General features: G+C 44.0%; 1 protein-coding gene across 1 annotated transcript in view; it reads right to left on the bottom strand.

Moving 5' to 3' along the window:
- The window catches only part of MYO1D (myosin ID), a 159783-nt gene that overhangs the window by 120149 nt on the left and 14886 nt on the right, over nt 1–24748 (bottom strand). Inside the window, exons 2-4 of the mRNA XM_082332086.1 lie at nt 2727–2935; nt 1792–1885; nt 981–1146 (exon numbers count right to left, since the gene is read on the bottom strand). Of these exons, the coding sequence (XP_082188212.1) occupies nt 981–1146; nt 1792–1885; nt 2727–2935 (469 nt within the window). The remainder of the gene's footprint in view (nt 1–980; nt 1147–1791; nt 1886–2726; nt 2936–24748) is intronic.

The following is a 24748-nucleotide window of genomic DNA, read 5'->3' as shown; positions in this document are numbered from 1 at the left end:
TTTATGCTACAAGGTTGAACTATGCAGAGCGAGGAGGCATGCGTTCCTGCTGCAGGGCAAAGTCGCTGTGTGTTAACTGCTTGTGTTCAGGCCAGAACCTCAACTGCTTTCAAAATGGAAACAAATTTAACTTGGTAGAATTCAAGAACATGAAATAAATTATCAGGATTTAAGTCACAGCAGCTGCAGCCCCACCCCTTTTTTGCATGAAAGTATCACATGTGAAATGTTTGGGTTTGTTGTTTTGTTTTTTAAAATAAAGTGTTTATTCTGAAAATAGACTTCAGGGAAATAATGGGAAAAGTAAAAAAAACACAAACAAAAAAGCATGTTAGCAGATGTGGTCAAACACAAATTAAAGCCAGACGTGTGTCTCACACATAACAAGAACTGTTAATGGATCGAGCCCAGTTTCTCCACAGAGTTTTACATATTTCAATGTTTTCAGCCACCACTTAATGACATGAAAAAAAAAAAAATTACACTTAGGATCACTTGGAACATATAAAAACAAAGTTACTAAAAGATCACACAAGGCCGTGCCATTATTCCAGAATAACACTTCTCAAGCATACCGTTGCTACTTACAGACCTAGACATCTTCTCCTTTTATTCACCAGTGAGATCTCAAGGCGGGAACTTATAAAGAAGGAGTTTTACAGAGTTAAATTAATCTCAGCTTTTATTCTGGATACAAAGTTCATACACGTAGATGCTCATAAGCTTTTGCGTAACACTGCTCCCTGACACGGCGAGCTCTGAAAGCAGTGGTGGTAAAGTAAGAGGGCAGCGCCAGCAGCATTTCAGTTACTTACAGTAATTCTTGGAGAAGAACAAAGCCCTGGGTTTCAATGAGGTTCCGTGCCCTCATACGTAACGTAACGACATACCACATTTGAAAGGAAAATTTTCTATTGGGAAAGCACATATTACAAAAGTAACTACACAAAAGCCTCTAACTGAAAGCGAGCGTGGCTTACCTTTTCTAGTAAGTAATTATTGATGTGCCCGCCTATCGGGTCTCCTTTAAAATCAAAGTTGATATCCATATATTTTCCAAACCTGCTGGAATTGTCATTACGGTTTGTTTTGGCATTGCCAAAGGCCTCTAACACACAGTTGGATTTCAGCAGTATGTTCTTCACTCTGTAATACAGATAAATGGAAAAGAGAACAGCGTAAGTCCAGACTCGCATACTCAAACCATTAAAATGTTTTTCGCAGGCATTTCTCGAGAAGAAGTGAGTAACAGCAGAGATGCTCGTTGATGACATATTTGGGCAGATGTGTACGACATTAGCAATCCCATGGGAAATCAGCTGGGAGCTTTCGGTAACGTTCCTTACAGCCGAGCAAATGGGAACCAAAGACCAGATCCCCCCCCCACTGAAAAAGACATCACAAAATCAGTTCCTTTACAGATATAAGTTTTGAAATCAATTTCTTGAACGCTTTTGCAAGTAATTTTCAACATTTTTGCTGGGTAGGCACTAGGTCTGTTTCAGCAGAAAGCCACATTCTTTGCTCAAAAAACTTTTACTCTAAGGCTGACGGGCCTTTTATTTTCAAAGTTTGAAAGCTTGAGTTTTTCCTAAGTTTTTTCTATGTGAATTTAGCAATCAATATTGCAAAATTCCCAGAGTAAAAGCAGTAGCTGAAGAGTTAGGTCAATGCTGTAAAATCAGCACGCACTTAGCACAAGAGACCATCTAATAACACGGTGCTGCACAGTGCACAGACAGAGAGCCAGAAACAACACAATTTCACTTTTTTTCCCTGCAAAGCCCTTACCTTTCCACCTCTGCTCTCTGACCGGGGTTGGTAATGGCTGCTATGTACTGCATAATATATTTACTGGCCTCAGTTTTCCCAGCCCCGCTTTCACCTGAGGGCATAAATACAAAGATGACACAACAGATCAAAAAAAGCAAAGCAAATCACCGAATAGCATATTTTAATCCTACCCCACAGCGTTTGGGGTTTTTATTATTGTTTTTCTACAGCAATCTTATTTGTGTGCACTTTGAACGTTTTCTAAACAGAGCCATAACCCTGCCTGGTTGCTGCTGCTGAGTTAGAAGCAGTTATGATGTAAGATTTCACAGGTCGGTAAAGGCCTGGCACACAGAGGATCAAAAGGAATATTGTTAGGGGAGAAAGACTGGCATGCAGAGGCTTAGCTAGCAGCAGTGCCGGGAACTGCAACACAAGAGGCTACTGTTCAGCACACCAGCTCGGGTCTCTCGCTTTTCAGAGCTGCTAAAGCACGGGAACATCAAGGAAACGAAGTGCCAGGGTCCAGATAGCGACCGTTCATGGTACAAGCCCCGCTCCCACTGTCAGAGCCACGACAAGCCATCAGTCCGGCCATCGAAACAGAGAACAAAACGTTGGCCAGTCATCTAAGGGACAAAAATCAGCAGCTCTGCGAAGGGAGACAGGAACCCTGTCCTCACCCATCGCCATTCACCAGGCGCAGCAAGCGGAGGACTCACGTTATCACTCTGCACGCACACAGTAAGCGAATGACTGACACCAGCTCTTGAATTAGATAAGAAATAATTGTTAAGGTCTCCACACACGGATTCAAATGCAAATAAGCAGTTTTAAGATTAATGAAGTTTTCTTTTATAAAATGCTGTCATTAGCCAAATCATTCTTCTTCTTCTGCCTAAAATTTCACAAAGATCAAGTGTTCATCATAATGAAAAGCTCTTTCAGCTTACCTGATATTACAATACAGGTGTCTTTTGATCGCCTCTTCATCGCTTTGTAAGCGGCATCAGCAATTGCAAAGAGGTGAGGAGGCCTCTCGTACAATTCCCTTCCTTTGTACTGCTCGATCATGTCACGCCCATAGATGTTCAAGTTTTTGTAAGGATTCATGGAAACGACCACCTCCCCAATAAACGTGTAAATTCGGCCTTTTTCAAACCTACCCGGAATGAGACAAAAGGGAGAAAGGGAATTAGTCAAACGTAGAGCTTCAGAATACGCCTTCCAAGCAAGCTGCCCCTTTCATCGGGTGAAGTCTTCAATCCATCACTGTACCGAAACGTTATAATAAAACATTGACTACGGACGTGATCTGACCAGCGTGGCCCGGGTGGCACGTTAGCACATCACGTGGAGACCTGATGCTACAAGGACTAAGAGCTAGGGCTAGCTTTGAATCTCACCACCTACAAAGGAAGTTTCGACTGCCACTTGACGCACGGAGGCATGCCCGATCAGAGTACTGAGGTACAGACACCGACTGCGTTTCTGACTAGAGCAAACTTGTGCTGTGCCGATGCAATCAAGCCGGCTTTCTGCACATTCAGGTATTTCTGCTGCCGTTAACATGCTGCCAGAAACAAATGTTTCTAAGAAATTCTTTAGCAAGATTTAAGTTAATATAATTTACTGTTTTGACAATCAACAATACGTACACATGCGTTTGTGGTGAGCTTATATGACCTGCTTCATAAAGGGGATTTAAAAGCAGATTCTTTTTTCCCGTTCTGCAGTTGTCCGTAGCCCAGTGCAGGCCAGAGAAGCAGAAGTTTTGAAGCCACTCACTTAAAGGTCTAATCACATTTGCAAGAAAGTAAGCAAAGATACAAGCCACGGAGCACCTTACAGCCTTTCAGCTCTAGCACTTAGCTCCCACTCCATCCTTTTCGCCGAAGGCACTTTGGTATCATCACCGCTGCTAAACCAGGAGCTTTTTAAGAACGTGTGAAACCAGCCCTACGCTACACCTTTCCTAAACCCTACCCGGTCCTTAGTATTCTTTCTGCAAACAAGACAGAAAATAACTTCATGTTTGTTTAAAAAAGAAAAAAAAAAGTGTTTAAGTTAAAAGATGTTTCCAAAGAAATTCACGTTTTATCGAAAGTTATCTGGCAGAAGAGCACAGGAGGCATTTCAGTTTAACAGCTGAAGAATTCACACAGCATTTGCTTCTCGGGAGAAAGGATGACAGCAGATGCAGAGATCAACGCGCAACTACGGCATCTCTACCATTAAATACCTGCCTGCACCCTGTCTTTAAGTCTTACAACATTAGATGGCACCCTAACACCTCTGCCGAGCACCGGGCCTCCCCGATCCTCGATGGACGCCGGCACAAATTCTAGCATTACTTTATTGAATTTATTACCACCCCCATGTGGTGACAGGCTTGACATTTTCTATTGTTCATTTGAGAATTTTCTGCAGCATCTTGGCAGTGGTAGTTTTTAGCAGGTGTAATAAAACTCAAGAAATATAATCTAGCAACCAGCGTTCCACTTTCTAAAAGCCATTTTGCCTCTAATTCCAGCTTCCTCCAGAAATACTTCGCTAAAAGGACACAAGAATAGCAAAACGTCTTTTTGTTCCTGCGTTCAGTTTTAACTGAAGGTAGTCCTGACATGCATTTCCCAAAACAACAGCGAGCTTAAAATGCAAAGATATTTTCTATTTTAGAGATATATGCTGTTTGAAAGCTACCAAAAATGTTTTAGAAAATATAAGGCCATTATAATCAGCAATACCAACTACAGCTCAGCAGCGAACTGTTGCAACAAAAATGATGGATAAGACGTCGGCAACAACACTAAAATGGGCACACAAGCCTGGTACGAAACACAGAATCCCAGCCTAATTCTTAGGCCAGACTTAGGTACGCAGGAAGCCTCACACACCGAGTCCCCATCATTTGCCACCCCTCATTTAATTCTTTGAAGCACAAAGCAGCTGGGGATTGTGGTATTTGGAAGATACTAAACACACGAGAGGCTCGTGGGTGCAGAGATCGCATACCCCCAGGCTGCTGGTCCTCGGCTCTCAGGAGCACAGGAGGGACTCCATGCCTACCTAGGAGAGCTTAAGGCAAACCACACACACGCACCGCTGTTTCAGTGAAGGAGATCAAATCACTCTGGGACATACATATGCAATGGGAACCATTACAAGAACATCAGAATCAGCCGCATCTGTCCCATCTATTTGGAGCCGGGCCATCCGAAAAGGTAAGTTGCCCAATGGAGAATATATAGACTGCTCTCCAAAAGTCACCGCATGTAGCCACCGCTAAAGGCACTATTAATGATAAAAATAAAGATACAGCAGTTTCTGGAGGAGGTTTTAAGCCCCGCCGTACTGCCAGACGCACGGCCGGAGGGTTCATGTTCAGCACAGAGAGGTTAAGGGGGTTTCTTTTAGCTGCAGAGAAAAAAGAAAGAAAGAAAAAAAAAAAGGGACATCCCCACTGGAGTGTGGTGCCAAGTCACCATCACAGGACCCAACACCCTGACCTCTTCCTTAAGTAATGAATTATGTAAACTTTCAGTAGCAGAGCACAGTTTAAGTTTCCTCCCTTGACAGTTCGGCATCCCTGGCTGCCTCGTAAGCAGAACCTCGGGATTGCCCACCGCCGGCCCTTCGGAGCTCACCACTCCGGAGCAGCCCCCGGCCGGGGCGCAGCTCGGCCCCGACGCTGGCACGCAGCAGCTCGCCGTACTGCCTGCCTGCTTCCCCGGCAGCCCCGGGCTTAGACCACAGATCTCGCATTTGGCCTCCAAGTCAAGTTTTAAAAGGTTTCACTAGGCTGACAAGTTGTGTCTTCCATCTCTGCAGCAAAAGGCAGATGGAGACAAGGGAGAAGGATCCAGCTCCGGGCTTGACAAACAGGCCTCTCTCAAGCTTGGCTTCAAGGATACGGAGGTTATGAACAACTGACATCCCCGTTTACCTCTCTGTTAAATTTTTTTTTTTTTTACTTCTTAGCACCAGAGTTACATTCCAGAGCTGTGCTTAGATGTTCCTAAACGGAGCCGTCGCTCCTCGCCCCTCTTTGCTGATAAAGCCTCTTTTCATCAGGCAGCGCGGCTCAGCCCAGCCGCAGGCCAAGAACAGCAGTGGCTGTTTTCCTAGCTGCATTGCTTCGCTGTGAGATTCTTGGTTTGCCTTGCCCAAGAAGAACTCATGAAAACTTAAGAAAACAACCAATGACGGCAGTCCGGACTGGGAGGTACAAGCTGTGTTAAATGCACTGTTCTGCTGCAAGGCCAGGTCCCAAAACCAGACAAGGAGGCTCTCCGGCGCTTTTCGGAAAGGCTCATCAGTCAGGGCACGCGCTCCATCAAGGGAAAGCTCATCAACGGAGAGGCCGGTGTAATCGTTTCAGTACCCCACGTATAACACATAGGAGCGGATTTTGGGTATTAAAAGCCATCTAGAGCACACTTGATAAAAGGAACCCCTGTACCTGCTCCTGGGGCTCGACACCCCCGCGGTCAAACCTCGTCGTGTGTGTATGAAAATCACATCACCTCGTGCTGCAATACGGAGGAGAAAAGATTTCCCCGTAATGATGCTATTTGAATAATTTCTGTATCACTGTCTTCTGAATTTTCCACGTATTACTTTGGCATCTGAAATCTAGCTCAGCAGCCAAAAAGAAAAAGTCACAGTATTTAATCTTTGTGTGTTATTTTGATGAAGAACATCAGCTCTTTCAGGAGAAGTTTTTACACTCGTTTTTATTACCTTGTTAAAACACGGATTGATAGTGAGAAAATATAAACCAGTAGGTCACAGAATATAAATCACTTAAAGGGATAGAAATGATTGTCTAGAGAAGACGACTGCCAAGACTTTGTTTAGCAGTTTTTATTTTTAGGGAGTTGAAAATAAATACATCCTTACGTCCAGACGTCCTATGTTCACATGCAATTCCCATTGGAAAATATACTGCAGAATTCGGAAGACTAAAGCAGAAATCTTCGCCACCAGAGAGCACTCACATTTAGGATTTCTCCCACCTGACAAACACTCCAGGCAAAAATAAAACTGTTCTTACCGAGGAAATGATGCAACTTCAAATGCACTCAGTACAAATAAAGAAAAGAGTTAGTTGGCAAGACTTGGAACCCATACTCCAAAACAACATCTGCAGAATGCAGACCGTTAAACAAAGGCACCCTACCATGCAAACTCCACTCCAAATGCTGCAATTCAAATTATAAAGGGAATTTCTAATTAATCATTTACATGGCAATTCCTCTGTACCGAAAGATAAACAGAAACTTGCTGGCATCACAGGCAGCAGGCAGCACTCCGCAGGCTCGCTGCTATTTCCAGAACCCAGCACCCTCGCCGAGATAACCCACGCCAGCTTCCAGGGACTGTCCGCAGCGAGATCACGGGCTGGGCTGCGCTGGGGTGTGAAACGGCGCCTCAGAAACACATTTTGCCAGCCTTTCCCTCCATCTGTCTAATATCTGAGGAGAAGAGCAAGTGCTGGAAAAACCATGTCAAGTCACCAGTCGTCTCATTTTCTGTTACTTTATGAGAGCTGCAGTGTAGCTATTGATACTCCGGATTATTTTCTCCCAGGGAGCTCTCTCTCATCCGGAACTACTCCTTTCTCACCACTGATCACAGCCTGACGTCGTATTCTGCTCCACATAGACGCAGACACACTAAAGCTTTCCCACGTTAGCAGGTGCTCGGTAAAGCTCCTTGCTCTCGCCCCCTCCTGCTCCCTGGTGCTACACCGATGCTCCAGAAACACAACGTCTTCACGGCAAGAAGTCACAGCACAGCCATCGACTGAAGACGCGCTTTCAGTGTAACTGTGCAGCAGTGGCTTAAAGCGAAGGAAACCTTAACAAAAAAGGCAAAAGCAAATCATTCAGGACAGGTACGGGAGCACTACAGATGCATCGGCCTGCACTAGATAGTCAACAGCTAACCTAGTACCACCGAAGGGGAAAAGAATAAAAGCTGATGGTTTCAAACTGTTACCTATTTCCAACTTACTCGTTAACTCCAAAGCACAAATCAAACTGAAATATTTAGCATGAGCATACTGCTTTTTCTTCCTCCTCTGTGCACGGGAAGAAGAACGATCTAGCAGCCGCACACCTCTCTGGCACGCACAAGAGGGACAAATCCTTTTCCTGTTGCAAACACCCTGTGTGATTTGGGTTATTCCCCAAAGGGGGTCGCAGTTCTTAGTTATTTCTTCCCACCAAATATATACGTTAAAAATCCATTACTGCAGGCTTTGACTCCATTCTCATTGCAAACACACAGGAAAACGTTAATTAAAACTCGTGTTCATGAAGAGATGTACATGGATAGTCAAGGATGGGCCTTTAGGATGCGTTCACTCAGGAAGGGAATTTAAGTAGACTTCCGGCAGCGAAATCGTACTCACCTGTTTTTAAACGCAAGAACGTATAGCCAGCTGCGCTGACGCAAAGGAACAGCTATTCTTCCAATGCTTTGGGCAGTAGGATGACTTTGCTTAAGCACACTTCACCCTGTGCGTGTCAGACAATTGTGCCTTTTATATGTGATAGCAGGTCTCTCTACTGCTACTTAAAAGACTTTATTTCAGGTAAATCTCAAAATAAACTCAGCTGTCAAGCAGGAAAGAATGACTTTCAAGTCTTTCAGTAAATTGCTCATAAACTGTATTATAGCAAATCCTCCTCATCACAAGACAACTCAGATAAACAGGATTTGCGTTGGCAGAAGTATAGCTAAAATATTCTTGCTGCGCTTGGAAAAACAGACCAAAAACTGTCCAGTCAGTATTACCTCCCCGCGGTAGGAAAACAATCCAAGTCTGTCGCGATTCTGAATATGCATGTCTACAACGTTTTGATCCATCCTGAGAGCCAGAAAAACTGGAATTTAAGTTCATTTAATGTGCAGGTGAAATTTTTGCTTGCAGTTGTCCTGCATGGACTCAGTTTTCAGATGCTGCCAGTTTAACAAAATAGGAAATGCCATTCAGCGCGCGTTCTGCACCACTCCTTTCCTGTGCGGAGGGAGCAGAAAGGGCAGGGTGAGGAATACTTCATTCATCTGCAATTTTCACAGTCAGCTTTGGAAATGAGGTTAAAAGAGTCCTTTGTAATGATGTCATTTTTTTCAAAAGAAAATAGTAAACTAGGAGTGACTGGTGCCACATCTTCCCCAACAAACCAACATTTAAGCAAAGTGACTGTAATTTGACAAGGCTGATTCAGCTCCAACACAGCCGACCCTTGGGCCATCTACCCAGCTCTGCAGACCCACTAGGTAAGGCCAGGGGAAAGGAAAACGGAAGATGGATGCTAATCCAGCTCTAATGAATGCTGAATAAAGGCTAAAACTGTGAAATGTAGCTGGCTAGCTAGAAACTGGAATAATATTAAAATCCCTCTCCTTAAACATGAAGTTAAATTACTAACCTTGCACTGAAAAAATGCCAAACCACTAAACATAGGAGTCACTGAACTTTCATTTCTATTTGCGTCAGACAGGCTGAGCTGTCTCTCCTACAGCAGGGAAGCACTGCCGACTCTTTTCACATATCCAGAAGCGTAGCAGAAGGCGCGAGCAGACTTGAAGCAGATAATGAGACAAAAGGAAGTTCTCTGAAAAGCTTCCAGGGACAACATAATGCTTTGTGGTTTTTTTCCAATCCACACAGGAGAAAGTTGCTGTTGAGCACAGGTAGAGGAAAAGCAGCTTGCTCCTGATGGCTCTGTGTAGAGCAGCAAAACACACTGCCACTTTCCGTGTGAAAAGTCTGTAAAATCCTAATGCAGTAATCACATCACTCTGCTCCGAGCAGGAGGTTGCCCTCAACGACCTCCTGAGGCCGAATTATCCTGTGATCCTGTATCTAGGAAAGAGTAGAACAGGCTTGGGATAGCAACAAACAAGTGACTGACATCTACCTATCATCTCTAACTTTTTAATCTGTCAAATAAAAAGCACATAATATATAAAAGGATAGTAAAGAGAAAAAGAAAGCTCAGAAGTCAGGTAGGTTCTTCTATCTGCTCCCATCGCACGTGAAGTCAACTGGAGCACGTGTGCAGAAGAGCCTAGGGAGCGAACTTAAATGCGTAAGAGTCATAAAACTACTGAGGAGTAGGAAAGGTGAAAGCAATCACTCTATAAATACGTCGGTACATGAATATCATCTTGCCAGGTAGCCAGAAGAACTAATTACACAAAAAACCTACACAGGCCCATACAAAAAAAAAAAAAAAAAGAAAGGGAACGTGCTCACCTTGGCCAATGTAGGCTTGAAACTAAAAGCTCGCTGTCAAGGGAGCAGAGTGCTGGAAGAGCATTTCAATAGAGGCAGAAAGGACGAGTGAGCCCCGCTGGACATTGCGGAACTTATTCTATAGATGTGTTCAGAAGATTTGACCTCCTGCACTGACCAGCGACTGACTTCACGATCCATTACGTTCCTTCCACTCTGATGTTACAGCATTCAGGTACTTCAAAAAAGACGCTTTACCTTCCTTCACCTCCTCCCCTTTCCAAACCCTCTGTCCATATTAACTGTAACCTGCCGCACCACGACTATCTCAGCCTTCCATTTGGGGAATTCAGCTTTGTTAATCGGATTGTACACCACTGTGTTAAAAGGGTATGCTACCTTCAAATGGATCAGCAGACAAAACTGCACCACAAAAGGCAAAAACCAGACCAATGCCTGGTGGCTGGAGAGATTTGCATCGTGCGGAAGATGCCGTCTGATTTCATCTCGCTGGTTCAGTGGTGCATGCATTCCGCAGCGGTCGGTTTGTCTGAACGGTGTCCAGGCAAGGACTAGCTTACACTTCTGAACAGCGCCCGTTCTTTCAAGGGATGCTGAAGGAACTATAAAATCCTACAACCCAACAGAAAGATCAAGAAATACGCAGAAAAACAAAGACCGTGACTGATACCGTTACTTCCTCCGAACTTCTCCGGTAACTTCAGGAAACAAAAACCAGTCACGTCGCTGCTGACGACCCTGACGCAGCAGCATCCTTGTATACACAAACAGAACCTAAAGCCACATCAGCAGCTGTCCTGATGACGACTTCCAACCTTATTTTCTAAGCCATCTCTTTCCTATGCTATACCGCCTCCCCAATTTTCTGTATACACTGCACAATCACCAGAACTTTGTACCGATGTCTAACTACACCTCTATTTATTCCACAAGTCTAGGTGCCGAGGTACACAGTATTTCACAGGTTTTCTTTGTAGATGCTTGGAGACTCCTTTTGCAGTCAGCTGGCCATGAGATGCTGATGTTCAGATGCCTCATTGTTCTGCTGCAAAGGAATATTCTGCATTTGTCAAGCTCATGCCCAGTGCTGATCTGCGAATGCTGCTGGAGTCTCCTGAATACAGCATTGTTTTGATACAGGGCTCAAAACACCCAAGAATCATCTTCCAGTATTAAGATACAGTACACCATCCGTAAGTGCTCCAAAAGGCTTGCTTAGTCCTTTGGTAACACTAGATCTAAAATAAAACGAGATGCCTTATTTACACTAACGCAGGCCATGCAAATCATGCAAAAATAATAATGCAAAATATGCAAATAGTGCACAAATATGGCTTATGTTTCTGCATAATTAGGGTTTCATGTAGAGTTGTTACGGCGATCTGCACCATCTCACCTAAAACCAAATATTGAGTATGTAGTCCTTAAACAGGACTGTTTGTTTTCTGGCCATGAAACCAGGCAGGCTTCCTTAGGCCTTTATGTGTTTTACAGCATAGTGTGACTTAACACAGCTCTTGTGGTTTTGGCTCGTGAACTGTCCTAGCAGCACATCAGATTACCAACTAAGGGCTTCGGCAGACAAACTGCTGAGTCTCAAAGCAGCAGATGAAGATGTTCCACCTCCAGCTGCCCATCCAGCTCCTTTGCCAAAGATTCCCTTCTGCCACGTCTGCTGAAGGGACAGCGATGGACAGCCGGGATCTCAGCCACCCCACGTCCAGATCATCGCTGACACCGTTCCCTGTGGGACAGACACCGACACCTTCAGCCAGCTAACGTAAAGAGCGAGCCATGAGCAATGGAGGGGGAAACTGAGTTTGCAAACCACAAAGCAAATACGTTTCACCACAATATGTCCATTAACTACTCAGGTTGAAAGGACGGACTTCTCCTCGTGCTTCCTTGAAAGCATGTCTATTTAGGAAAAGCTTCCCCTTCTTGGTCATAGATTTAGCTCAGGTTCTTGTTGGATTTTTTCTTGTATTTTCTGTTTTGTATTGGAAAAACGTCATGTCACGTAACGGCAATCTGAACCAGAATGGCAGTGAAATCCCCCCTTCATCTTTCAGACTCTCCCCCATTAGCAAGAATCGAGCAGCAGGTGCCCTGAAGACAAACCCTCCAGCCCTACAGAAACGAGATTAAATATGCGTATCAGTGCTGAAAAGGCCTAGTAAATACACAGGGTTTGTTCTTCCAATTAAAGAGCGAGTAATATTGTACAGAAAGCTTGGTTTAGAAATAAAGGGGTTTTTTACTACAACCAAGGGTAGTGCTTTCAGTCGAAGCCATGAGTGTGACTGACCTGGCAGATCCAATCCCCTCTCGCTGAAAGGACAACTTCAAAAAGGGAAGGAAAAAAGGAAAGGTCCAGAGACGTCTTCAAATATCCTTGTGGATATGGAAGTGCAGGGTAGGACAGGCAAGATAAGCAAATGAATTCGCACAACAGTCTTGAGTACTTCACTTTCCATTCTTTGAATGGAAAAACATCCGAGCAGTAGGAGAGCTGTTATTTATGCATTCATCATTCATTGCAAAAGGAGTGAATTTCTAAATGCCAACTGTACTGAGCTGTTAAACAATGATAATGCAAGGGGAACATTAGCAATACGGAAAAGTACTTAAATGGTTTGATTATTAAAACAGATTACTTGATTTACATGCCGCTTGTTTTATCGTTTTAAATTATCACCGGAAAGATTGTGTTCATTTACTTCCTTTAGATTTTACATATTTTTTCTGTCAAAATAGCTCCCACTCAGAAGCTGAAAGCCTATTCACGTAACACTGTGAGACAGCACAACCACCACTCGGAATTAATAGGCAGAAAACCTGTAAAATATCCACAACTCATCTTCCACAAGCCAAGATGACTTTGGCCACACCGGCGCATTTTTAATTCTAGGCCAGTGGAATTCAGAGCTAGTGAAATGATTTAAAACGGGATCTTTTAAGATGACGTATCAGCCCAAGAATTCAGGCAGGCTCCTACTTCTGTAGAGTATCATTTGTTAGGTAATGAGCATTAGTTAGTGACAATCACCAAAAGTCAGAGCAACGCTACACTGTTCATCAAAAAGGTTAATAACAAAGTTTTCCGCCACTAATTATTTACTGAAAGCACAATTTTAGCCTAGAGAGGGTCAAGTGCATACTCTCAGCTTTGGCAGATGTAATTACACACCCAAAACCAGCAGCACAGAGGAAACCTGCACCGCTGGTTATTTCCAGGATTATCACGTTCATTTTTGACAGGTCTAACAAAGCAGTCGGCCCAGTTTAAAGCAGGGTGCCAGATAAAATGACCTCCACTGGTCCCTTCCCAACAACATTACTGCACGGCTATGGCATATATGTCGCAGCTTCCAATAACGGCTGAAAGTAATTGTTATTTCCAATAATAGCAGCACAGATTTTCAAATTAAATTTGCTATTGGCCCTATTTAGATTAACCTTTTTTTTTTTTTAGAAATCAGTTTAATTAACAGTTCAGAGCTATGACATATCCTCCTCCAAATGCAGCTATGGTTCTCTTCTCCTCCTGTGAGCAACCAGCTGCTGAGCCCTTGCAGAACAGCAACATGCTGCAACGAAACACAAGGAAATACACTCTGAATCAAGAAGTCTGGCAGTCACAAACTGTCAATCTCTTTAAACCTTTAAAAATATATATGAAATTATCTATTAGTGGACAAATTCTTTTCTATATTATTTTTCCTATGTTTTTTAAGTTAAGAGGTTTGTATTACCCTTCCCACATTCATGAAATCGTCTCTTCCGCAGCAGGGATATCTCATCAATACTTGCACAGTTGGAATAACATAGATCGTACTAGATTGCTAATAAATAACCAGACATGTTCACGTATCAGCTCAACGGCACCCTTAGCGATCATCTTCCAGCAGGCAATAACAAATGAGGGAAATGGATCCATTGCCAGTTTTCCAAGGACTCCTGAAAACAACAGAGCGCTTCAAGTTTCTCAAAATATTTTGCGTTCTTACTCGGAAAGCATTAGCAATCCATACATACAGGTGTCTGCTAGCAATCCATAGTGGAATACAACCGTCAACCATCATATATATATATGAAGTCACACACATCGTGCCTCCAGTTCTGTAAAACCCACGTAAAACGCACCCTTCTCCAATGAGAAGTGGCAGCAAAGCTGCCATCCTCACCCCAAAGTGGCCTTTTCTTATCTAATGAAATTCTGTTCAGATCTGGCTCGAGCATAACACTCTTCACACCTATTAACGAAAGAATTTAAACCCACAACACATACAACCCTTATTACTTGCATTTTAAATATTTGATGTATCGTGATGTAGTCACTACTACGTTACTCTGTGTGTACATACAGCATGCATAGTATTTTCATTTTTTATATATATATATATAAAAATATATATAAACTAACCATTAAGGTTTATATTTACACAAGGCTCCTCCTAGCAAATATCGCACACATTCTTCTGGCCTGCTTCTAACTGAATCTGATGAATAAAATAATCACTAATAAAATCCAGTAAGAAAATGCATCTATAGCTTTGGGATACAATGAAACGGTTTGAGGGACTTGCAAATAAGGACAGGGTTCAAGCGTTTCATTCACAGCACTTTCATGCAGTGCCAACAGAATGACTACAAATCCTGGTTTTGTCAAAAGGAGAGTGGAATGTATTTATGAAATGACTCTTTTCCTCCTAAATATATTCAAGAGAGACTTACAGGAAAAGAAATAAAGCTTAGTTATTTCCTGTTCGCATCTTTGTCCTTTGAGAAAGGGAACAAAGGAATTTGACACTTCATATCTACACTCATCTTAAGCACCCATTCTTTGGCCTTTTAGCTGGAGTACAGGCTTGCCTTAACAGTTAAGGAAATGGCCCTACATATAGAAAAATCACAAGCTTTGATAAGTTGCTGCTACGGTGCACAGGTCGTTAACGCTGATAAGCAAACACCAGGAACTAAGGACAGTCCATATCTTCACTTCTCTCAAAGTACCAGGTCAGAGTAGATAAAAACCAGCTAATTATTTTTTCGACTTCTCTCTCCTGCAAGCAAGCTTCGTCTTTTGAAGCTACTTGCTTGCGTAGTGAAATTCTGTCTCAGTCCTAAAAGAATTACAGTTCAGCAGCAAAAATGCCAACGGTTCTAGGAAACAGGCCACGCAAAAACCCTTCTAAACTGTCCAGTAACCTGATACAAGAAAAATCTTTTCCTTAGTCCAAATTTGTTGATGTAACCTCAAGCAAGACAGACCAGGGATCCGAAACAGTTTAACACCGCTCGAAGCGTCGGTTCACCCTGAAAATATCTCATCCGGGCTGCAGCTCATCCGATTCTGGAGAAGAGAACAATAGATAGCCACCAGCCAAAGCAGCGTGCCAGGACCAAGGATTCCTGCTCTGCAAACGCTAAGTGGAAGCCCAAAAACACGGGATCAATGGGTTCAAGCGAACAAACCAACCTGTGCAACCAGCCAGCAACCGTAACTCACGATTTCCCCTCCACCACCTAGTGCTGCTTTACCTGCTGTTTAACCTGCTGTTATTCCTTAAATTCTTTCTTTCCCTTTTTTTGGTGGGAATAGGGGGGAGTGAGGAGAGGCGAGGAGAGAAGGAAGGCTGGAGGGAGAGGAGGTAACAGGGAAAGTGTAATTCCATCAGCTCAGGTTTGGGGGTTTGTTTCCACTTTTAGTTTAAACAAGTCAAACTTTATTTACTCTCCTTCCACAAACCACTGGTAACCAACTCTTCATCACAATAACCATCTCTCTCTCTTCCCATTTTTCCTACTTTAAATACAGAGAAACAAACCTGTTTATAGTTATGAAAACAAAAGCCTGCTAATATTTTATGAAGTCATACCAACATTTCCTTGTCCTTCCTGACTGCATCTCCTCCCACTACATCCTTGGGCCTCATGAGTGTTTTCCAGAAGCACCCTGAACTGGTGGCTGGTGTCACCCAGCGCATGTAGTGTCCTCTAATCCTCCTCTGCCACCGATCCATGACCTTGCAATTTGCAGCACATTACTCATCTGTAAATGAATGGCTCAGCATTTTGTATAATTGGATTTCATCCACGAGGCGATCCAGGCACCTTCAGGAGGAGCACCGCCATCTCCCCCATTCGTGCCATCACTAATGTTATGAATCTTGCTGTTACACAAAGACGACCTCAGCAATATCTGTACCAGCTTTGTGACCCGCTGCGGGGAGATTCCTGTTCCGCAGGCCAGTTGATGCACAGCGTCCTTGCCAGCTCCTTGTCAAGCAGCCGTTTTGCCAGCCACACTGCCCAGCACCTCCAGCAGCGTGGGGATCTTTCTCAACAGGTCTTTGCACATACGCTGCCAGAGCTCTCCAGCAGACCTCATTCTGCACCACGCCCCATGGCTGCTCCCACAGGGCACCTTAACGTAGGCCAGGTTACATTTTTTTCATTTGAGCAGCTCTGCAGGACAAAGCCAGCTTGCCAAACCCCTGCAGAGAGCAGCACTTGCTTTTTCAGCCTGCCAGCCCTGCACCTGGGTTAACCAGCACACTGCCACAAGCCTTCCACTAGATACCTGTGTTCAGGCAGGTGAAATTTTGGGGTTTATTCATCAACATCACTAACCAGGTCTCCACTGACTATATAAAAGAGATCTTAACACCACTAGGTCCCGTATGGTGTCCACGTTGCGTAAGTGGGGTTCACCTCCTGCTCAGAGATCTCTGCAGCTTCTTCCCTGGGATCCCTGCTCTGAGAATACGGTGGCAAAGGGCAAAAGCCAGCTCTGCACAGAGCCACCTCGGCCCTGCAGCTTTGTTCGCTGGAGCTCCACGGGGTGAGAAAACAGCAATACGACTCCCCAGCCCGAAAGCAGCACAGGCGCCTTCTCCCAGCACCACGCCTGGGCTGCTGTGCTGTGCCAGGCTGGAGCTCACGTAGGCCTTTATCAATGGTGTGGTTAATCTGCAACCAGATCATCCACTCCAGGGCAACTGAGGATGTGCAGGAAATAAAACAGGTATTACTAAAATGGAACATTAACTTCCTGCTGCTTGACTATCTTGTTTTTAAGCCCCCCGATGTCCCTCATTAAGTAGGGAAAGAAGATGGTGCTAACACCCAGGCGTTACTGACAACGTAAAGCACCATTTCCCTTTCAAACAGTGTAACAGTATACATAACATAAAACATTACGTCCACAAACTAGGGAGACATACAGAAATTTGGATTCTTTTTGATCATTTATCGCCGGCCTCCTTACCTACAGATCACCCCCTCCCAAAGAAGGGCAGTATTCATATTCCTGTTTTAACCGGGTTGGTTCGGATTGCTTTGCTCCTGAAGTCCCTCATCTGCTTTAACTCTGTTTCCAAAGAGATGGCAAAGCAGAACACGTAACTGAGCTCCACGGGTACGAGCAGCAAGGTGACACCGCACTGCCTGCCTAACACACTGCCTTCTTCAAAGGTGCGTACACAGACGGTCCTTTCTTCTTGTTAACAGCAGCCTCTGTAGGGTCAACTAAGACAATCATGGTACCATAGGCTGCAGAATACACGGACCACCTGTTAGTACACAAACTACCAGACATCACATACCTCACGCACCACAGGGCACGTTCAAAAACTGCAGATCTGGCTATTTAAACGCAGGCTCTTGCTGCACTTCGCAGTTTCTCCACAGCATTGATTGCTTTGTAAAGGTGTAATTACAACGCAAAGGCTAAGAAGATGGGCACGCGTGATGTTTTCATCACATGCTAAGCAGATATAAGCAGTATATAACAAAACGAAGGTATCAAAGGTAGAATTTTAAAAGCTGCTAAGCTGTACCACCACATTGGCCAAGCAGTGGGACCCATTTTCAAATGGCAGCTTGTTGGATGACAATCACTTCAACACCACTGCAATTACTGAGGCTGTTATCATCAGTTTGATCAGAAACAGCAGTGTGCTGTGCAGCTGACTGTTCCTTGACAGCTTTCGCAACTATTAAAATGACCCAGAGAAATAATCAAAAATTCTCAAGGGACCAATTCCTCATCATCAAACTGAAAGGACTGTCAAAATATCTAAACAGATTACAGAGCCGTTATTCAATCAATGGTATCAACCCCGTAACCTACATTAGCAGATTGCAAGCCTTTACAAGCCATTGCTCATTTATAATAGCATCTTTATTGCTGCTTCATGAACCCTGGAATCGGTTCATGGCGCCCTCATGTTCCTCTCTCCCCCTCACATTGTACCCAACCTTAATTAAAAAAAAAAAAAAAAGAGAGAGAGAGAGAAAATCGTTAGACACAACTGTCTTCATGCCACAACTGCAAGCAACGGAAAGAGAAGTCCAGCTAGGCTATGATTCTTCGCTGTGGTCAGCCAGAAGTCAGGCAGGTGGTCTGCACTGGCGTTCCCGTTGTTAAATCCCCCTGGAAGCTCACAGGTTCACAAGGAGCACTGGAGGAATGAGATAACCCCAAGCGTAGACAGCCTTGGGTTCAGAACAGCAGAGCAAGCAGTTGTTTGTATACATTACATTAACCGGTAACCAACCCAATTCAGCCAGCACACGCAGATCTATAGCGGAAAGGGCAACTGGGGAGCAAAACGAGCTGCAGCGTGAGCAAAGCCAGTTTATTAGCTGTGACCATGGAGGCAGCCAGACAAGCAAGCAGGATTTCTGGCAGCACCACGTACTCTAGGATCAAGGTTTTATTTCAGCTATTGACAGATCGTTCAGTGAGGCATCCAAACAAAAGTCTGTCTCAAGTAAAAAAGTCGGACATTATAGAAGGACACATGCTGCCAGGCACTCCCAGGCAGAATTGCACTTACAGGCATTGCCTCCTTCACAGCTGGCACTCACAATCTATAATCATAATAAGAAGTAGGACATTAAAAGAACATCCTGTATAGATCTGAAGGAAACGAATACAATAAAAATAGCTGTAAACTAGTTCCAGTGACCTGTGGACCACAAACCCTCCAGCAGAAAGACCTGTACCTTCCTCCATAGCAAAATAAGTCTGTGCCAGGCTGGTACCTTCAGTAAAACAGACATAACTTTGAAAATCAGCCCCTCAGCCAGGCTGTCCAAGGTTTGTGCCTCCTGTGCAGATGCCCACGGCTGCCGAGAGAGCAGACCTGAGCCCCAGGACCGCCTTCAATCCCTGTTCACTGATAGGGACATGAACGCTGGAGAGCTCAGAGGAAACCAAAGTTTACGTTCAGCGCAGTAGTGAAACATCATCCGAACAGTTTGTACAAATCATAAAATGAGTTAAGAGGGGGAAAAGGAAGTAAGTTGCCAAAACAGGATTAGACACTAATGTGAAACTCCAGGATGCATTCGTGAGCGCAGGCCCAGCCTTAGCTGCTCCTGACACAATCTAGTTCTCGTCCAGCTTTGCTTTCCCAGAATTCGAATGTGCGAGGAAGGGGTCAGGAATGACCCAATGAGGAGCTGCTCTCCAGAACCTTCCCTGGTGCTGCACTAAGGCACAGTTTCTCCAGATCTTAAAATGTGTCCAGGATCTTGGGAAATCCTGCGTCTCCAGCGTACTTCAGGGAACACGGAGCATTTTCGGCGCCAGACCCTTTCTCTTCTCTCCTGCTGGAGCTGAGCAGGAGGCGAGCAGGGCGCTAGCCCTTAGGAGTCACCTGCCGCTGTGCTGGGAACGTCCCCGCTCTGCCCACGGACCTTCTCGCCCCAAAGCTGCTTCTGCTGCCGTCTCTGCCGTCGTCTCTCTGAAAGCAGTCCAGTTTATAGTACTTTCTGTGTACAGTTTTGGAGGACACACAAGAAGGCAATTTACTATCAGCAAACAAACATTCAAAATTCTGATTGTATCTAAGCCTCCCCCCCCCAATAATATCAAATAGTTTAAGGATTCCCTAAATGGAAATGCAACTAACATTAAGGCTTAAAGGTCATCTCAAAGGAAAACTGTGTGCAACAAAAAATGGCCTGTTGATTCCACACACATTATTCCAGACTGCCTTCACTCCATTTAGGGCAAAGAAAAAACCCAAGGAAAATGAAGTAGCTGGTTAAAAGGAATTTAAGGAGGTTCTTAACAATTCTCTTCAGTATCAGGAAAAAGGATTTAAAATCACCTCAGCTGTGGCTACTGAGCCAGCAGTACTAGCCCTCTTGATCCTCTGAACACACCTCTGATGGCAGGCTTGACCCCACCTCATCCCGGGTGAAGCCACACAAAACATCCCCGTGGGCTGCACCGCCCTGACCGCGCCGCACCTCCCGGTTCTTCCACAAGAACAAGACACACGGGAGCTGCAAGCTGCAGCCTCAGAGCGCTTTGGATAACATGAAAACAGAAAGCTTTTCTGATTGTTTTCTCATTTTCCTGACTGCTGGCACTCGGGACAGTCACCCATCAGCGAGGTAACTGGAGGGAAATGAGACACAGCTATTGTGATACAGTAAGTAAGGAAACTGTGCCTTTGTAAACACACCTCACCTGGGTCTTATTCCTGGATGCACGGACACTTCGAATGTTGCTGCCACAACGGAGGCCACAGCAAGCTTTAAACTCTTTCCTTGTTAAAATCACTACGTTGATGCCAAATAATTACATAATATGGCCTGTATCCAAACTAACAAAAGCTTTCTGAAGAAATCAACATGTCTTAAATTAGAGTTGCTTTAAGTTTTTTAAGTAAACTAAATAAACTCTTTAAGCCATACCAATCTCTCAGCTGTTTCAGACGTATGATATGCCTTAATACCTTATTAAAAAAACAAGTAAAAGAGCCTGCCAGCTGGTTCTTCGCACTAGGAACCACAACTATCGTATGTGGCCATAAAATGTGACTTGGAAAATTATGTACAGATGGGCCTACACTTTTAGTATTTTTAAGTTCTCGTGATGGCCTGCATTTACTGTAGATAAAAAGCAAATCACAATTTTTTCACAAAGAACCTTCCCTTGAATTACTCAAAAAAGTACCTTAGAGTCAAGCTCAATTCAGCACAAGGCTAGTGATGAGCTTAAGCACACACAAGCCAAAAGGAAACCAAACTACTAAGGAAAATGGAATTACATCCTGCCAGACCAACAACTCGCCTGTTTGCAGAAAGACTGACTGTATGAAACATATGCTATTATTTTTTTTACAAGGAAAACACTCTAACACACAGTCTTCAGCGGCTGTTCCCTGTCCACTGACTACGTTTCCTTTCAGTACAGCATTGGTAAGAAAACAGCATACATCGCACCACTTCTGCCGGTTAAAGAAAGAATTAAGAGCACGGGACGTCACCATAACCAAAAATAGTGCCGTCACTGTGCCTGCAGGTCGCATACATCTTGCATCTCAGGCAGTACCAATGTTGTATAAACATTCAACAGTCATGTTTAGTCCTCCTACCTAACCATTACAATCTGAGAGAGAGGCCGAAAGTTTGCTAGAGCATGTAAAATTTAGGTTCAGGTAAGTGCTTTCTGCCCTGAACAGAGCTTCAGTAAAATAAACAAACTTCCATGAAATTTAGGGATGCACCAACAGTAACTCTTGTTGGCCGACAGGACAGATTAAAAAAAAAGAGAAATGCCAGCAACCCGCTCCTGTAGTTAAAACTAAATTCCTGTTCAAAATAAAATACAACAGTAGAGCTGCTGAGAATTCGGAGCTTTTCAACCAAAAATAATTCACGTCTCAGATATTGCTAAAATTATCACAGTAATCGATTCTCCCTTATCACGCGCTTCTCGAGGATCTTTTAAACGTGTGTTACTGTCTCACTAAATCTAAAAAGCTCAAATTTTAACCCGGAACACTCTTACAGAAATCTCTCCAATAAACCCAGTTACTTTTTCACTTTCAGAAAGGTTATTACAAGAATAGTCAAAAAATTCAGTCTGGCAGGCTGATACATCACCGTATCCCCTCCAGTCTCACAGAGGACATTCAGAGTTATTTGCAATGCCAGTTCATATGCCTTCAGAAGAGAAACTTCAGAATAAAGCTATAGCTGTCACCATGTCACCTCCGAAGGATATTTTATTCCTTATCCGTGAGTATGTACATTGCATTCTCTGAAGAAAGAAGCAATGGTACTTCTGATGTTTAGTGAGGGTCTGAAAAAACATCATTCCACATTCTCACATGGACGGCAAACATGTTAGAAAGATACCTGTAAAAAGGAGATTTCAGTACTGAAACTCTCGCTCCAGTAAAAGTTTGCGACAGGAGACAGCATGAGAAAGTGTCAGAGCAGATAAAATGCGATTCTAACTCGTCAGAGTAACACTCCACTACATGGCAGCAATGACTTTCTCAGTCTCCACCTGCCAAAATAAATTTACTGCCATTTAAGGCTGTTAAAATTTTTCCCCAATTAATCATTGCTTCACTGCAACATCTGTCCAAGATGACTGTTTTGCTAAAGCTGGTTAGCCCGCCGCAGTACGTTATGCAACCGCGGGCCGTGCCAAGGCTCTGGTGTAACCGTAGCCCGTGCCAGCCACCAAGGGAAGGGCAGCAAAAGGAGTGGGAGCTTTCGGGGTGGAGTGTACCTACTGATCACAGGGCTGACCGGCACCATCCCTGCCCGTGACACAACCGACCTGAATCCAGTGAAGCTGGGCCACCGCTGGGCAGACAGGATCCTGCTAAAACCACTTCCCTAGCCAAAGAGTTACTCCCATTTTGACAGAAGGAATTTAAATTGAGAAGAATGAACCCGTTTAGGTTTCCTACAGGTCACCCTGTTGTCGAAGCCCTGAGGGAGCACTACACCATTGATAACAATCTCCTTTTAGGAAGTAATATCTGTAAATATTAGGAAGTAGGTCTGTAAATTATGGAACCCCAGAAGAAGGATCCTAACAAGGCTAACTTCAGTCTGGAAATACATAGCTCGCACTTTTATTTAGGGCCTAGTGTTTAGCTTCACTCATTTAATCCATAAGTGGAGACAATTGCCTCCCATTTAACCTTCTCATTAATTTCAAAGGCAATTCTTCTTTGAACACCTGTCTGATACACACACAGCAGAGATGACTGCTCCTGGCTCCAAACGAACTGTTTATAAAGGAGAAGACAGGCCAGAGGACAAAGATGTTAGCAACAAAACGCTGGGGAATGGAAAAGAATGGGAAAGAGTGTCTTGAGCAGATGAAAAACCTGAAACTACAAATCTTTTTAACTTCTTCTATTCCAGTTGTGTGTTCGAGTTCATCACACCAGTATTTGAGAACTGCCACACAAGACTCACCTGCAGACGCTGCTATTGGTGATAAATTTTCTGGCAGGAAGATCTTGCTTTGGATAAAGCATTAGGAACTTTCACCTTCCTTCTGGATGTTTCAGTAGATGACGCTCTCAGAAGAGATCACAACGCTAGTAGCTGGGGTACTGGTTTCTGTACCTGATCAGACCAGTTGCTTGCTCCCTGGGGAATCCGCACAGCACAGTGCAGGATTAAAAGTGTTTTTCCCCAGTTCTCTCATGCCCCATCCCATCAGCTCTGAGATCTGCACAGCCCCTGCGAAATGCAACTACACAGCAGTTCACCAATACAAAACCAGGCCCTTGCTGCAGCTGTAGTTTTGCAACAGCGAAACTATCATTGAAATGGAGATTACCCAGGCACTGTCTAGGAAATTAAAAACCGGGACTGGTGTGGCTCACGGTAATTAACCACCAGCACTCCCACAGGCTGCAGCAAGCAGGAGTCTGAGGTCTCCAGAAACCAGCCAAGAGGTAGAGTCAACGGCAGGAACAGCACGTTATTGCTTTCCGAGGGATGACCTCCGGCAATTTCCACTCCCAGTTATAAAACCAAGGCAGATGGGAGGGGAGGGTAGCAGGAAAAATATTCATGGAGACACACTCCAACTTCACCTGGGGTTTTTGTTTGGCTTAAGTAGACAAGTGGGGGAAGAAAAAGCAAGCTCACAGATAAAGGCTACCAGGTAAAGTTCAGTGACTACTGGACAAAATATGAAGTAGCCTAAATGATACGCATTGTAAGGGTGCATCCTATTTTTGCTATATGTGGATCTGGCAAATATGAGTCATCTTTGGAGGAAACCCCAAACTGCTCTGCTAGCACGGTCATAGCTGCAGACAGAAAAGAAGGGACTACGTCCATAACAAAAAAAAGCCACCTCCCCATCAACACTGGTGTTGGCCAAATTTGTCAGGGAACTGCCGGCTGGACAATTTTAAAGCAGACGTTGATTAAGATCACAGGACGGTTATATTTGGAATAAGAAGAACAATCTCAGACACCATCTTCACAAGTATGATCTAATAAATAAGTTTTTATGAGATCCCAAAATACACTTGGTAAGAAAGCAAGTCAAACCAAGACAAGTAGATGCTATCTACTTAATAGGAAGGTGATTTATTATTACTATTTCAACTTCTTCTCTGTGATGTAATTCAAGGCAATAGCAAGAAAAACGCAAGCCACATGAAGAATGGCTAGTTACACTCTGCAAATGTGAAATCTGAAAGGAAAAGAGTGACAAACACTGCAGTGGGATACAGAAGCACCAGAAAATTATTAATAGTGTGCATAATTCCACAACGTAGCAGCAAAGACTTTGCACCAGGGTAAGATGAGCGATGCTTCGGTGGCTTCCAGAGGGCCAAGTGCTGACTAAACGGCAAGGCCCTTGAGAACACTTCTGAGGACTGACAGGTAAGGTAACTATGCCAG

This window comes from Platalea leucorodia (genome assembly GCF_965183815.1).
Source record: "Platalea leucorodia genome assembly, chromosome: 22".
NCBI classification, from domain to species: domain Eukaryota; kingdom Metazoa; phylum Chordata; class Aves; order Pelecaniformes; family Threskiornithidae; genus Platalea; species Platalea leucorodia.
Note: the sequence above shows the minus strand (reverse complement) of the source record. Positions and strands in the feature narration are given on the sequence as shown.